We start from the raw sequence: 17291 nt of genomic DNA on the forward strand, positions 1-17291 counted from the left end.
TACCCACAACATACATATTCCACCCACAACACATACAACCCATCTGACAGATCCTAAACTACACATTACTTGAGGTACTTCATTCTTTCAATCTGTCGCAGGTTCTTAGAAGAAAGCATTGCCTATGTTTGTCCTATTCTTCTCTATTATAGCAGAACAAGACTATTATTTCCGCTTTGTCTGATTTTTTAAAATAAATGGTACAAAACAAAGTTTTACTTCTTTTTTCTAATTTTTATTTGAAAAGAGACCAGTGATCAGTAACATGGAGTCCAGGGATCCTGCACAGGAAAGGGGTGCAGACATTTATCATGCAGCCTTCATGATGCTGCAGCTTCCGGCATTCATCCTGATATCAGACATTAAATTAAAGCAAACCTACAGAAAAGAAAGAAAATAGTGTTAAATATAGGCATTAATACAGGGACAATCCCTCCTCATAATCCTCATCCACTGCTGACCTGCGATCATTAACCCATTCTATGCTCTGTATGCAGCTCTCTTATCATCATTAGGCTACATGCACACAACCGTATGTGTTTTGCGGTCCGCAAATTGCTGATCCGCAAAAAAAAAAAACGGATGACGTTCCGTATGGAATACGTTTTTTCTGCGGATCCGTTTTTTTTGCGGATCCATTGTAATAATGCTTATCCTTGTCCGCAAACTAGAAAGAAAATAGGAGATGCACTATTTATTTTATTTTTTTGAGGGGCAACGGAACGGACATACTGATGCGGACAGCACACGGTGTGCTGTCCGCATTTTTTGCGGACCCATTGAAATGAATGGGTCCGCATCCTTTCCGCCAAACAAAAAAAAAAACGGAACAGACACGGAAACGAAACACTGTCGTGTGCATGAGGCCTTAAAGGCATAAATTCACTAGTCCCTGAAATCTTTCCCATTCTAATGTGCTATTATTGTAGCGTTTAAAATGTTTGTGGGGCAATGGCAATGCACAATAGCTAACATAATGCTAAAAGGTAAAAAGAAATGTATAAGGCTGGCACTCAACTATATGGAATCAGTTGAAAATGGCTATTTATTTAATACAACACAATTCAATAAACAATCAATAGATAAAATGTACAATACATAGTGCACAATATAAAATAGGCAATAATAAAAAACCGCAAATGATCAATGCACACGCTGTAGGCTATAATCTTGGGGGTATTGTCAAATATTCCCCAGGAGGCTCAAGATGTGTCTGAGAGATCAGATGATGTCCTCCTTGAAATGGTCCTCTAATTAAAGTGCAAGCTGGTTCCAAAGACGGCACTATGGCCGAATAGCTGACGGCTGTCGGGAAAGATATCCTGGATAGTGTGGATCTACCACGCAGTGTGTATCGGGCTGCAGGTGGGGAGTAAAGCGGGGACCGGTTTATCTTACCCTGTTGGTCGGGTCCGGTGGCTGGAGAATCTGTTCCTCCTACCGCTACTCACCACGATGCGCCGGCTTCTGCTCTCGCTGTTCGGCGTCCTCGCTCGAGATTAGTGTGTCACGTGGGGATAATCTCGCGGGACTTGCCTATTTAGTAGTTCGGTTTGCTTTTCCCTCCGGCTGATTTCAAAACGGATTTCTATGGAGCGCTCCAATATCCGAAAGGTTTTAAAAGTTTGTTCGGTAGTTCCGGATCATTCCTTATAGGGGTAAACTCGCCAGACGCGTTTCAGGGACGTCTCTCCCCTTCCTCAGTGGCTCTACCCCCATTGAAATGTAGCTTCCTTTTATGGTCCACTCGGTATCATCAAAAGCCTGGGTCAAAAGTCCAGTTCTGTCTGTTTATAGCATTCATGCGGTTTATATGCGGTATTCGTGCGGTTTATCATTTTTCACTTATAATCTTTCCTACTTATTATAATGGTAATATTTATCTAATAAAGGGAATATTTCCCAACAGTATTGTCCACAAAAAATATTTTTGTACAAATAAAAAACATATAAAATCAGTAATATGAAATCAATAATATACATATATATAATAAAACGCCATCTTCTCTTCATAATAAAACATAGTATTACTGCGGTATAAATATGTAAATGACAAAATAATATCTTAAAATCATTAATAAAAAAATCATTGATAAAAAACATTAAAAAGGGTGATGGAATCAATCTGATGTAGTATGGAAGGGGGGATATAAACCCTGGACTGGTCAGCAAAAAAGATGTCTAGTATCTTGAACCTTAATAGTAATCCAATAAGGCATCCATCCCTTCATAGTAGTGAGGTAATGGGAATGTGGGCCTGTCTCCAAGGGGAGGCCACAGTGCCACGAAACGGACACACATGTGACCCTCCCTTGGACGAGAGGTACACAAACCAACGTCTACAAAAAGCCAAAAATTTCGAGTTCCGCATTGAGGCCTGCTGGAATCAGGCTGCCAAAATCATATATATGACGTGATTCTGCCCGGGACATTCGTTCTACATGTTTACCCCCTCTCCAGTGGATGTTAATTTTTTCAAGGGCCATGAATGTCAAACCCCTAGGGTCCTGATTATGGGCTTCTTTAAAATGCTTTGAAAGTGAGTGTTTCTGGTATCCTTTTTTGATGTTCGAGACGTGTTCAGAAATCCTCACTTTCAAAGTTCTCTTCGTCCTCCCGATATACTGCCTGGAACAAGGACATTGGATAAGGTATATTACACTCATTGTATTACAGGCCAAGTGATCTTTAATTTCCCATGTAAAGTTGTTCTGTGTTGAGCCAATCTTTTTGATATTTTTTGGGCCTTTGGTTACTTTACAACCGGCACATTGGCCGCATCGGTAAAACCCCTTTAGGCTCATCCAGTTTCCAGTATTTGGGTTTTGTTTCAACTTGTTTTTCACTGACGGGGCTATTTTTATACCTAAATTAGGTGCCCTTGTAAAAGTAATTTTTGGTTGCACTGGAATGTGTACCCAAAATTTTGTCTTGCAGTAGATGGGGCCAGTGTTTTCTAATAATTTCTTTAATTTTCTTGTATTGTATAGTATAGGGGAGTATTATACGGAATTGTGATTCCTGTTGGGTTTCTTGAGGGGATTTATTTGTCAAAAGGCTACTTCTCTATCTTCCTAACATTGTCCAATGCATCATCTAATATCATGTTTGGATAATTTTTGGAGACAAATTTCTTCTTCATCTCTGATGCTTCTATTTCAAATTGGGAATTCTCCGTACAATTCCGTTTTAGTCGCCGGAACTGTCCGAATGGTACGTTTAATAACCAGTTTGGAAGATGACAGCTCGAATGTAGAATAAAAGCATTTCTGGCTGAAGGTTTCTGATAGGTTTGACAGATATATTTATTTTCTCTTTTAGTAATTAGTAAATCTAAAAATTCTGTCCCCTCCAGTCCAATTTTAGCAGCAAATTTAACACCAAATTAAAAACGTTGTCGTTCAATGTATCTAAAAATGAACGTAGCATTTCCTCACCCCCCTTCCAAATTAAAATCACATCATCTATATAACGCTGCCAGAGCACCAGGTCGCCCCCGCGATATGGGTCAATGGCCGCCTGTTCCCATTGGGCTAGGAACAGGTTTGCGTAGCTGGGGGCGAACCTGGTGCCCATTGCAGTGCCTCTGATCTGTAAATAAAATTCTTTCTCAAAATAAAAATAATTGTGTTGTAAGATATGCCTGATACCTTCTAATATATATTCAATTTGGGCCAACTTTATTGAACTATTTGTTTGCAATTGTCTACTGATAGCATCGATCCCTTGCTCATGATTTATGACCGTGTACAGTGACTGGATATCGAGTGTAGCCATAATCCAGTCTGGTTCTACATTGAGACCTTCTAAAATATCAATAATTTGTGTTGTGTCTTTCAAGTAAGATGGTGTTGTTTTAACTAGGGGTTGTAGCCAAGTATCGATATATCTTGAAAGATTGGCTGTCAGGGAGCCTATACCAGATACTATGGGGCGACCCGGAGGGCTCTCCATGTCCTTGTGTACCTTGGGAAGGCAATAAAAGACTGGGAGCCGTCCGGGCGACCTGGTGCTCTGGCAGCGTTATATAGATGATGTGATTTTAATTTGGAAGGGGGGGTGAGGAAATGCTACGTTCATTTTTAGATACATTGAACGACAACGTTTTTAATTTGGTGTTTGCTGCTAAAATTGGACTGGAGGGGACAGAATTTTTAGATTTACTAATTACTAAAAGAGAAAATAAATATATCTGTCAAACCTATCAGAAACCTTCAGCCAGAAATGCTTTTATTCTACATTCGAGCTGTCATCTTCCAAACTGGTTATTAAACGTACCATTCGGACAGTTCCGGCGACTAAAACGGAATTGTACGGAGAATTCCCAATTTGAAATAGAAGCATCAGAGATGAAGAAGAAATTTGTCTCCAAAAATTATCCAAACATGATATTAGATGATGCATTGGACAATGTTAGGAAGATACAGAGAAGTAGCCTTTTGACAAATAAATCCCCTCAAGAAACCCAACAGGAATCACAATTCCGTATAATACTCCCCTATACTGTACAATACAAGAAAATTAAAGAAATTATTAGAAAACACTGGCCCCATCTACTGCAAGACAAAATTTTGGGTACACTCATTCCAGTGCAACCAAAAATTACTTTTACAAGGGCACCTAATTTAGGTATAAAAATAGCCCCGTCAGTGAAAAACAAGTTGAAACAAAACCCAAATACTGGAAACTGGATGAGCCTAAAGGGGTTTTACCGATGAGGCCAATGTGCCGGTTGTAAAGTAACCAAAGGCCCAAAAAATATCAAAAAGATTGGCTCAACACAGAACAACTTTACATGGGAAATTAAAGATCACTTGGCCTGTAATACAATGAGTGTAATATACCTTATCCAATGTCCTTGTTCCAGGCAGTATATCGGGAGGACGAAGAGAACTTTGAAAGTGAGGATTTCTGAACACGTCTCGAACATCAAAAAAGGATACCAGAAACACTCACTTTCAAAGCATTTTAAAGAAGCCCATAATCAGGACCCTAGGGGTTTGACATTCATGGCCCTTGAAAAAAATTAACATCCACTGGAGAGGGGGTAAACATGTAGAACGAATGTCCCGGGCAGAATCACGTCATATATATGATTTTGGCAGCCTGATTCCAGCAGGCCTCAATGCGGAACTCGAAATTTTCGGCTTTTTGTAGACGTTGGTTTGTGTACCTCTCGTCCAAGGGAGGGTCACATGTGTGTCCGTTTCGTGGCACTGTGGCCTCCCCTTGGAGACAGGCCCACATTCCCATTACCTCACTACTATGAAGGGATGGATGCCTTATTGGATTACTATTAAGGTTCAAGATACTAGACATCTTTTTTGCTGACCAGTCCAGGGTTTATATCCCCCCTTCCATACTACATCAGATTGATTCCATCACCCTTTTTAATGTTTTTTATCAATGATTTTTTTATTAATGATTTTAAGATATTATTTTGTCATTTACATATTTATACCGCAGTAATACTATGTTTTATTATGAAGAGAAGATGGCGTTTTATTATATATATGTATATTATTGATTTCATATTACTGATTTTATATGTTTTTTATTTGTACAAAAATATTTTTTGTGGACAATACTGTTGGGAAATATTCCCTTTATTAGATAAATATTACCATTATAATAAGTAGGAAAGATTATAAGTGAAAAATGATAAACCGCACGAATACCGCATATAAACCGCATGAATGCTATAAACAGACAGAACTGGACTTTTGACCCAGGCTTTTGATGATACCGAGTGGACCATAAAAGGAAGCTACATTTCAATGGGGGTAGAGCCACTGAGGAAGGGGAGAGACGTCCCTGAAACGCGTCTGGCGAGTTTACCCCTATAAGGAATGATCCGGAACTACCGAACAAACTTTTAAAACCTTTCGGATATTGGAGCGCTCCATAGAAATCCGTTTTGAAATCAGCCGGAGGGAAAAGCAAACCGAACTACTAAATAGGCAAGTCCCGCGAGATTATCCCCACGTGACACACTAATCTCGAGCGAGGACGCCGAACAGCGAGAGCAGAAGCCGGCGCATCGTGGTGAGTAGCGGTAGGAGGAACAGATTCTCCAGCCACCGGACCCGACCAACAGGGTAAGATAAACCGGTCCCCGCTTTACTCCCCACCTGCAGCCCGATACACACTGCGTGGTAGATCCACACTATCCAGGATATCTTTCCCGACAGCCGTCAGCTATTCGGCCATAGTGCCGTCTTTGGAACCAGCTTGCACTTTAATTAGAGGACCATTTCAAGGAGGACATCGTCTGATCTCTCAGACACATCTTGAGCCTCCTGGGGAATATTTGACAATACCCCCAAGATTATAGCCTACAGCGTGTGCATTGATCATTTGCGGTTTTTTATTATTGCCTATTTTATATTGTGCACTATGTATTGTACATTTTATCTATTGATTGTTTATTGAATTGTGTTGTATTAAATAAATAGCCATTTTCAACTGATTCCATATAGTTGAGTGCCAGCCTTATACATTTCTTTTTACCATTACCCTTTGACCGCTTGGGTGAGCAGTTTTCTAGGCTAGAGCACCAGGTCCATTGGGAATAAGTAGTGAGCTATCCACTATTGTCTTATATAATGCTAAAAGGATTGTGCACCAAAAGTATTACTATGCAATGAACAGGGCGTATTAAATGAAGTATGACTGCAATACAAACTACCACTTTTTTATGTACATTACACTTTTTAGCGGGTAGCACCCCTACTGTCTATTATTCTGGTCCACCTTCTCCTACATTCAGTGATGGACCAACATGCTTATTAACTTCCCTTCTCCTATCCCCACAGTGCTGGCGATATCTGGGCTTATTCATCTGCTTCTGTATAATATTGTTCAACCATCCCTACAAAATTCCTAGAAGTATATAGCTATATCTCAGCGGAGAAAGACATTGTGGGGGCATTACATGTCACATGCATCTCTGGGGCTATATGTCAGGGACTATTTTCTATGCGCAGGAGGAAAGGCTTAACTAGAGCTGACTGCAATGCACCCTGGGACATGCAGATGCTTGATCGTCTCTTGTGACCCACAGAAAGACCGGCAATCTTTCCGTTATGCCAGTATAACACATTTGTGGTATAACCCTTTTAAAGGGGTTTCCCAGTTTATAAAACCTATTTTCAAATACCATATTCTGACATTCTGAGCTAATAGAGGGAGGTCCCTCCTTGAGAAATATATCAGAGCAAGTTTCCGTTACAAAGACCATCTCCCTCTCTGGAGGACAGATCATTATAACACAGGCAGCCAATTGATTTCAACGGACACAATGTAATGTTTCTTTTCCCCTGTGGTGGCGCTCCATGGAAACTGAAGCAGTTAGATTCTCCAGCAGATTGTAGCTGATCGCTGGGGATCCCAGTAGGGTAGAGCTACCTTTTCTAACAAGCAGTCTGATAACAAAAGGAAAAAAACAAAACTTATCCCTCTTCTCAGATTGCCGGAATTAAGGACGCAGATGTGAACCCAGCCTAATGAAATATTCTTATGTTCTAATCTATTCTTATTTTCTGATTGCAGATTTCTTTTGTATTCTTTTTCGTGTACAGATTGTGGGGCCAACCATCCTCCTTGAGCCATTTCTCTGTTCAGTTACCAGCAGTTCAAATGTATATAGGAAACTATATCCGGCCAAATCTCCTCTGGTCCCTATTATAGCTAATGGGGCCAAACAGCAAGTAGGTGGGGGCAGCAAAACCATAGAGAGGCAGTGTAGTGTGCTACACTTTGGTATATGGTTGTGCAATATAATAACATTTGCAAAGACAGGTGAACTCTGCGGTCTTACTAAACCCTCATACTGATGTTAAAATTGAGAGATTAGCCAACATATCCTGCTGTGGAGGACATGTCTGAGCCCAAGCATCGCGCCAAGGTTTCTCAAGTAGCTCGGCACCTAACACTCACTTACCTGTGCTATATGGGCAATACCAGGAGCCAGTGGGCTATGAGTCGGACCTTACGCTCCTGTAATTCGTCCACTGGCTCCTGGTATTGCCCACTGGCTCCTGGTATTGCCCATACGGCACAGGTGAGTGTTAGCCCGAGCACCGCGCCAAGGTTTCTCAAGTAGCTCGGGACCTAAGACATTTCCTCCACAGTAGGATATGTAGGCTAATCTCTCAATTTTAACATCAGTATGGGGGTTTAGTAAGACCGCAGAGTGCACCTGTCTTTGCAAATATTATATTGTTATATTGGTTATCACATCCACATAATTGCTATTGTGTGTAGGATGTCTATTATGGTACTTGTGGTCCACTGCGGGCATCCTCCACTGTATGCATTTTTGCTGGGGATCGCCATAAGCAATGGGCTACAAGTGCAGGATTTGCTCCCCTGTATACACATGCACAACTGCATATGGATTAGCTTAGAGCACTTCCTGCCTGTGTAACACCACGCCATTTTTTCTGTTGGTTTGTATATGGTTGTGCAGCAGAACCAAACCGCAATGTGCAGCACAATATGCTGTTCTAGTAGGACGCAATAGCACAGTGCAGCATAATATACTGCCCCAGCAGAAGTTCTCAGGACAGCGCTAGATTCTTATGTGTCCTAGGGTCTATGGACAGTCCGCCCCTGGAGGTCACAATGTAGGGAGGAGAAGAGGTGAGCCGTCCCCATCACCTACTGGCTATGGTGGGTCCGGTGTTATCTATAGATAGGTGTAACTTTTGCATTGTAAACCTGCCTGAGGATATTCAGATGACTGCTCAGAAGCGATCTTCACAAAACAGAACGTCAGTCTATTGTGAGGTGCAATATTTTAGTATATTTGCAGATTACAGATGAGCATATCGATTCTAATGAATCAATTAGTCTCACCAGCAGCACTTCATCTGTACGGAGCTGCCCCAGCAAGTGAAGAAGCGCTCACGCACTGCAAGACTTACATGGCCTGACATTTAGCTCAGCCCTGCCCGAATTCTGCTCCTGCAAGCACATAGGAGGCAGAGCTACAAAATGATGTGCCCTCTGCCCAGAGCTGCTTCACGGCACCCCTCTGAGTGACAGCTGTAGTCTCCAGGATGTCACTCGTAGCAGAATGGAGAGGCTGGGAAGTATCTTAATGCAGAGAGCTAATAGCACTTCACAGTGAGGCTCCACCCCCGTTGCACTTGCAGGAAGACCAGCTTCACAATGAGGTATGTTTGTAATGCTCTTCCCCCAGCACCTACCTGGTGCTGTCCGCATGGCCAAAACCGCTGGCAGACATCCCTTTATACTAGGAATACAATTTCACATGCGGTTACACTTCGCTGGTGACCAAAAAATACCAGCCTTGGATATGTATTATACACCGCAGATATCTCTGTACCTACACATTTAGTCGTCAATATATTCAAATGGCTCTGGGGGTTCTGGCTCTTGCTCCTCTTCCTCAATTTTTGGACCATGTGCAGCAACAGGTTCCACTAGCTGTTCTTCTTCCTCACTAGTATCCCTGAGAATGATGATGCCACCAATTGAGAGCTGTAGGGAAAAAGTAATTTTACCCAAAAAGTAAAAGTGTAAAATCTTAAAACAATCAACATTAGTTATCCAAGGGATAAGTAAAAACATTTCTGATCGCTAGGGATCAACGTATCACTACAGTGGGGTCCTGAGCCCTACTGGGCAGTCGTGCAGCGAGGAGGGTCTTGAAGGAGACGAATATAGATTTTGGTTGTTTCTGTCATCCCCACAGACTTTAAATGGGCAGCAGGGCGTATGTTTGACCACCCACCACGCTCCTCTCTGTAGTTTTGCACTTAGAAGGAATGGGGGCCTTGGGACACCTGTTCCAGCGATTTATGGGTGTCCCAGCGCTATTGCCCCAGCAATCAAACATTTGGCACCTATCCTGTGTAAAGGTCAGAAATGTCCACTGTGGGAAAACCCACCATTGTTCTAAATCATTGTTAAGATGATCACCACAGATCCGGCAGCTGAATCCTATAGCATTCGGCTGCTAGTGCCGGGGAAGCTGTGGACAGCCACACTTTTTTCCTGCATTCGGAAATGTGTTTTAAATGGGACCCATTTAAATGAATATTCGATCATGTAATACACAAAAAATGGATCTTGCAATGCTGGAGCAATTTTTTTACATTATTTTTTTAAGCAGCGCTCTGCAGGAGGTTCATGTAGCATTCACATACCTTAATAGGGCACATGGGCAGCAGCTCTCCTAATAGGACAAGCCCTGCATATGAACACTGTAAAAATCAGTATGCAGTGAGCACGCCCAAGAGACAGAAGTAGATATTAAAGGGTTTGTCCAGTGTTTTTCTTTTTTTTATGTTTCACATGGGGTTAGAAAAAAAAAAAAAAAAAAATGATATCATACTTGGGGTCCATTCACAAGTCCGCATCCGTTCCGCAATATCGGGAACGGGGGCGGACCCATTCATTCTCAATGGGGCAGGAATCTGCATTTCCGGAGCGTGGCCCTGAACTTCCAGGCTTCGGCCCCGAACTTCCGGGCCGCGGCTCCGCAAAAAAAATAATAACATGTCCTATTCTTGTCCGCAGCTGCGAACAAGAATAGGCAGTTCTGTGGGGGGTGCCGGCCCGGTGTATTGGACCCTTACTCTCACTGATTCCCTGCTGCTCCCACCTTCCTGTTCCAGGCTCGACACACCGGAAATGCCAGGAAAGGCCCGTTGAGCCTGGTCATTTCTAAAGCCAAAGATTCGTTAGGAGGGCCTATTTAAAGCCAGGACAGGAAGAGGAAAGCAGCTGTGACTGGAGGACGGGCGATCAGTAAGGAAGGGGACTATGCCTGCTTTTATTTTTAACCCCCTGTGAGCCATGTATGAGAAACAATTAACACTGCTGGACAAGCCCTCTAACTCCCCAACCCTTCAAGTTCATTTGCACATACTTCAAATCATTCTTTGGTACATTGACCATCAAAACTTAAACTGCACTCACAGGTTTAAAAGGTTGGTATCTGGAGCCCTCTGGCATGGTAAGTACTTTGAGTTGGGCAGGCATCACCCGAGCTGGGTTCTCAAGGAGCTGGAAGTTTGGTTCTGGTTCCTTCTTTTTCTCTTCTTTTTTTTCTGTCTCATCCTAGAAACAAAATCAAAGACTCACATGTACAAAGAATATGAGCAGGTATCACTTATAACTATATTATCATTTGTACAGTATCTTGGCGGTAAAGTCTAACTGATCTCCATCACATTTGTGACACAACCTCCTGCCAATTTCAGATCACAAGATTTTGAATACTTGGAACTGGTTGTTGTGTCACATGCTATTAAACAGGCCACTGACCGTCATTGTTTTTCCACACCACGCACCGTGTGGTATAAATAATAAGTTACATTTACTCTATGAGCTGGTACATTTATGGCGATACAAAGTTGTAATTTGGTTTGCATCAGTACTTTTGCTGAAAAAAAGCACATTTTTAGGTTTTTATTTATGTCAGAATTTTGAAAAAAGGAAAGGGTTAAAATGATAACATCCTCGGAGCCAACTGTGTACAACAATATGGGGAGCAGCCAATAACTATGAAGCCACATGCAAAGGCCCAAGAGGCCCATGTGGCGCCTGAGCATCAGGGACCCTGGTCTAGGAGGACCATGATCATTGCCGGTAATAGAACAAGGAGCCACAGAAGCAGACGACTCACCACTTCCATTTTTTCCTCCTCTTTCTTCTCCTTCTCTTTTTCCTTCTTCTTTGCCTTGGCTGTAATGGATAAGACAGCAGTGGAGACCTGAAAGAATAGAAAGTATTAAAATACCTAAAAGGTAACATCTGAATTTCCAAGATGGCGATGCTACAGACTATTCTGAGCTACATAGAGAAAAGTCCACTAAATGGATATCTTACAGGTTTGGCGCCATTGTTTTGTAAAAGGTATAATATGGTCTAGGGAATGCGTTCAGTTATTATAAGGCAATGCGTGTGCTGAAAAAACGTTCTTAAAAGAGAAATACAATTGTACATTTAAGGGTACTTTCACACTAGCGTTATTCTTTTCCGGTATGGAAATCAGGTAATGGGTCTCAATATCGGGAAAAAAATAGTTTTGTCCTAATGCATTCTGAATGGAAAGCAATCCAGTCAGTATGCATCAGGATGTCTTCCGTTCCGTATGCTGCAATATTTTTTCCAGCCAAAATCCCGGAACACTACTGCACTTGCCGGATCTGGTATTAATTTCCATAGAGACGTATTAATGACGGATCCGGTACAAAGTGCCGCATTGCCAGATCCGGTTTTCCGGTCTGCGCATGCGCCGGGACATAGGAGAAAATTTTACCCGTTGAGGTTTGAAAAATAAAATAAAATACTGGTTCCGTTATTCCGGATGATACCGGAAGAGACAGGTTCGGTATTTTAGCGGATTCATCTAACAGATCCAGGGAAAAAAAAAAAAATATTCACGTTTGCATACAGTTTTCCGGATCCGGCAGGCAGTTCCGTAGCCGGAACTGCCTGCCTGATACGAACAGCGCTAGTGTGAAAGTACCCTAAAGGGGTTGTATAGGGTTTTTTACGTTATGGCTTATCCTCCACAGTCCATCACTAGCTGATAAGCAGAGCTTGACCCTCCGCACCCCAGAAGATCAGCTGGTCTGTGTAGCTGCACTGACCGAAGTCGGCGCCAAAGCTAGACAGCACTGTTGACACTGTAGTGGCGGAAGATCACTACTACAGCGCTGCTTCACATTTTACTATGTGTACATTACATAAAAGCAAAAAAAAAACAAAAAACTAGTTAGTTATTAGGTATAAGCACAACCAAAATAACCTGAACAACTCATTTACCAGGTTATTCAGTGTGAAATGTACAGTGTAAACAAGAAAAAGAAAAAAAGCAATGTAAAAAATAAATATCGCTGTTTCTATATTTTATATGAACTCTCAAACAGCACCTAAAAATGCAATTTACCTTGCACAAAACCAGGCCTCAAAATGCCATGTCAATAAAAAACTATAAAGTAATGGCTGCTTTAACATGAAACAAAAAAAATTATCTTGATTTGATAGCTTTCACTTTAACTTCTCAAAGGAAAGACTTTCCTCTAACAGCATCTGATCCTACTTATCTGCTAATCAAAAAAATGACAGGGACCATTAAAAGTTTAGAAATTAAAATATAAAAACTTTCCACTTCGGACATTTTCTTTTGTTATAAGGCTTCTCCTTACAAAGGACTCATTGGCTATAATCTTCAGGGAAATCTGGCAATGAGTGTTCAAATCCCCTGCAGCACCCCCAGAGGAGGACATTACTTGATGCTCGGGCTGAAACGATTATTTTAGAAATCAAGTATTCTAGTGATTTTTTTTTTTTACGATTAATCGAGTAATCTAATAATAAAAAATGATTACTGTTTTCCCTCAGACCCCCCTACCATCAGTCCCCAACACCCTTCGTTCCCCCCCTGTGCGATCAGCTTAAGTGCATCAGTTCCCCCCACCCCAGTGCCATCAGCTCCGTTCCCCCAGTGCCTTCAGCTCTCCCCCACCACAGTGCCGTCAGCCCCTCCATGCCATGTCCCCCCCCAGTGCCATCAGATCAGCCCCTCCATGTCCCCCCCCCCAGTGCCATCAGATCAGCCCCTCCATGTCCCCCCCCCCCCCAGTGCCATCAGATCAGCCCCTCCATGTCCCCCCCCCCCAGTGCCATCAGATCAGCCCCTCCATGTCCCCCCCCCCCCAGTGCCATCAGATCAGCCCCTCCATGTCCCCACCCCCCAGTGACATCAGATCAGCCCCTCCATGTCCCCTACTCCCCGAGTGACATCAGATCAGCCCCTCCATGTCCCCTACTCCCCCAGTGCCATCAGATCAGCCCCTCCATGTCCCCTACTCCCCCAGTGCCATCAGATCAGCCCCTCCATGTCCCCTACTCCCCCACTCCCATCAGATCAGCCCCTCCATGTCCCCCACTCCCCCAGTGCCATCAGATCAGCCCCTCCATGTCCCCTACTCCCCCAGTGCCGTCAGATCAGCCCCTCCATGTCCCCCACTCCCCCAGTGCCGTCAGATCAGCCCCTCCATGTCCCCCACTCCCATCAGATCAGCCCCTCCATGTCCCCTACTCCCCCAGTGCCATCAGATCAGCCCCTCCATGTCCCCTACTCCCCCAGTGCCATCAGATCAGCCCCTCCATGTCCCCCAGTGCCATCAGATCAGCCCCTCCATGTCCCCCAGTGCCATCAGATCAGCCCCTCCATGTCCCCCAGTGCCATCAGATCAGCCCCTCCATGTCCCCCAGTGCCATCAGATCAGCCTCTCCATGTCCCCCAGTGCCATCAGATCAGCCCCTCCATGTCCCCCAGTGCCATCAGATCAGCCCCTCCATGTCCCCCAGTGCCAGTCAGCCCCTCCATGTCCCTCACTCCCATCTGACGCTCCATGCCATCCATTGCCAGCTGTCCCCGTTCAGTGCCATGTCCCCAGTGCCAGTGAAATAAAATACTTACCTTTCCTATAGGGGCTCCGCTCAACAGCTCCTTCCGCTTCTTCTCCGCGAGCAGCACTGCTGTCCTGATGTCATACAGCGTTGGGTCATAGAGCACGCTTACGTGTACTATGACCTGACGATGTGTCAGGATCCAGTGCAGCGCAGTACTGGCCGGTGGGTAACCACGGAGCGGTAAGTAATAGCAAGCGCTTCACTCCTGCTCCGTGGTCACATGACAAAAAATCCTTGATGCAAAAAATTTGCAGCAAGGATTTTTTTTTTGTGTCGAATTACCCGATTCAATTGAGTAATCGTTTCAGCCCTACTTGATGCCCACTGAAACCACACTCATCATAGCTGATCCGGCTACTGAGGGTTCCCTTCTTCTAACCCTAAGAGGGTATTTGAAAGTAAGTTTCCTAAAACTATGTTTGCACCATTAGAAAAAACTCCACTAAAGGATCCAATAAACGATCAGTCTGAAGAAGAAAAAAAAATGGACATCTCAATGATAGTCAAACGTGATTTAACAGGTCCTCTGATCACCATCACAGGGAAGACTTTCAGTTGAAAGCAATACAATACTGTTTTTACTTGTATATGTACATGCACTTTCTGGAAAAGTAATTCTGACAGATTTTTACATATTTGTATATTTCTGCATATACACTCCTTTACACAGAAATTGGAACACCAAGAAGGACAAGCCATAAGGTTATGCAAATCAAGGATGTAGCAGATGTCACCAAGACCTGCACATAAGCAAATTTTTAAGCACCTAGCTCCAATCTGTGCCATGTGAGAATGCATAAAGTCCAGATTGAAAGCAAAGTTTTTTTTAGCTACATGAAACCTAAAAACTCGGATCAAGTCATGTGGGATGATTGTGCGATGATAGGTTTGTGTCCAGCTATAGGTGTTCCACATACCTCACGCCACTACTCTCAAAGGCTATCATGGTAGACAGTAAGACGGCAATGGAGGCTGGAGTGGAGGTTTATCCTCCTGCATTTGTCTCAGACACAATGATAACTGGAGAGTGGTCCGAGACCACGTGGGCAATGCCTTGAAGAGGCCTTCAACAAGGTTAACGCCACACAGGTCCTCCTCCTGGATTTATGGTACGGGGTGGAATAATGTAAGGTAGCCCTGACCCCTCTAGTCTTCATTTCAGGTAAACGATGAGCTCAGTGTTACTTTGATTTGGTTGTGGAACCAATGGTACAGCAATTTCTCCAAAGTGTCCTAGAAGCATGGCCTAAACATGCTACCACGGCCTTCAGCCTCTCCGGACTGGTCTCCCATCAAACACATTTGGGATGTCATTGGTGGGCAATTGCAAAGGGAGCTGCCATCAGCGGATCTCAATGACCTGAAGGCCCGAATACATTCAGTGCGGCAGAACATTCCTCAGACAACCATTAATAACCTCATTGATGCAGAGTATATGTCTGCGCATGATATATTTGATACTAAATAATTCTAGATGTTTTTAATATTTTGTTTCTATTTTATTAATTGCATACCATTAACATGTTCACCGATCCTGTGATCTCCATAATTCCATGACTTTTTCTTCTTGGTGTAGCAATTTGAATTTTGAGTGTACTTGTATGTTTTACATTAAACAGATCTTTGAAAAAGCTTTCAATGACTTTCCACCTTTTTTAGCTATTTTGTACAATTCTTACCTTCTCTTTTTCCTTCTCCTTGGGCACTTCTAGTGGGGCGGGGTAGGCAAATGTTGAAGGTTTGCAATTTGATCGATACTGAACTTTTGGCATCTGAAAATAAAATATAGATCAACATTAACAAGTGCACAACAAAAATCTCTGGAAACTGTTTGCCACGATATACAATGGTCCTGGTTTATCATTCCTTCGCTCCAGAATTCTGGCTTCTTAGAGTTGCAAAATAGGGATCTTGTGACGTTTTGCACTCGCAAAACTCCAGTTTTGTAATTTGGGTGGAAAAGTAAGGTGTAGTTAGCCATGTAAATGAGTTTCACTCCAGTTTTATCATTGAGCATTTTTTATTTTATTTTTTTAAGTCACAATTTCACTCCAGGAGGGGGGAGTAGGAAAACTGGATTGGCTTTTCTAGACAAAAGTGTAAGGTTTAAGGATAAGACAAAATTATCAAATTATGAGATATTTGTTAAATTTGGCATGTGTGTAAGCCAATGCAGACAAGCAAAACTGACTTCAAACCCCCCCCCATGTGTTGAAACTTGAGTATGAACATAAAAAAATGTGAACCGAAATCTAAACTGCAGACCTTCATCTAACCCTGGCATACTGATAAATGGTGGCAGGTAGTGGTGAACACTTGTTTTTTCACATTTCAAGTTTCACCTATTCTTTGGCCAATCTATTCGTTATATGAATTCTATGAACCAATAAAACAACAACCTGGGGAAACTGCATTTTGCTCATTTCTAGTGCAGTTCATCATTCATAAGACTACATCTAAAAAGAAAGAGGGCAGAAATACTGGGATCCATCTTCTAATGTGCATGGAGCATGGGTAGGACATTAGGCCGCTATAGGAGACCTGCACTCTTAAAGAGCATCTATCAGCAGGATCAATCCTATTGAACCAGGAAAAATGCCTGGTAGAGCTCACCTTGTTGACTATATGCATACCTTTCTGTACCAGATCCATTGCGCCATTTCTAAGAAATCACTGTTTTACTTATTATGCTTATGAGGGCTTAAAGGGGTTCTGCAGTTTCTTTAAACTGATGATCTATCCTCTGGATAGATCATCAACATCTGATCGTCGGGGGCCCGACACCTGGGACCCCGACGATCAGCTGTTTGAGAAGGCAGCAACGCTCCAGC

At 42.9% G+C, this 17291-nt stretch overlaps 1 protein-coding gene across 2 annotated transcripts in view; it reads right to left on the reverse strand.

The window, feature by feature from the left end:
• Positions 1 to 213: 213 nt before the first annotated feature.
• Positions 214 to 17291, reverse strand: part of PSMD1 (proteasome 26S subunit, non-ATPase 1) — an 80390-nt gene continuing 63312 nt past the window's right edge. The window contains exons 21-25 of one of the 2 annotated variants that reach the window (XM_044289885.1): positions 16140 to 16232; positions 11660 to 11746; positions 10951 to 11091; positions 9357 to 9507; positions 214 to 378 (exon numbers count right to left, since the gene is read on the reverse strand). In XM_044289885.1, coding sequence (XP_044145820.1) covers positions 9361 to 9507; positions 10951 to 11091; positions 11660 to 11746; positions 16140 to 16232 — 468 coding nt within the window. In that variant the 3' untranslated portion in view covers positions 214 to 378; positions 9357 to 9360. Of the gene's footprint in view, positions 379 to 9352; positions 9508 to 10950; positions 11092 to 11659; positions 11747 to 16139; positions 16233 to 17291 lie in introns of both variants that reach the window. The other variant, XM_044289886.1, reaches the window with a different exon arrangement.

This window comes from Bufo gargarizans, chromosome 4, assembly GCF_014858855.1.
Source record: "Bufo gargarizans isolate SCDJY-AF-19 chromosome 4, ASM1485885v1, whole genome shotgun sequence".
In the NCBI taxonomy this organism is placed as follows: Eukaryota; Metazoa; Chordata; class Amphibia; order Anura; family Bufonidae; genus Bufo; species Bufo gargarizans.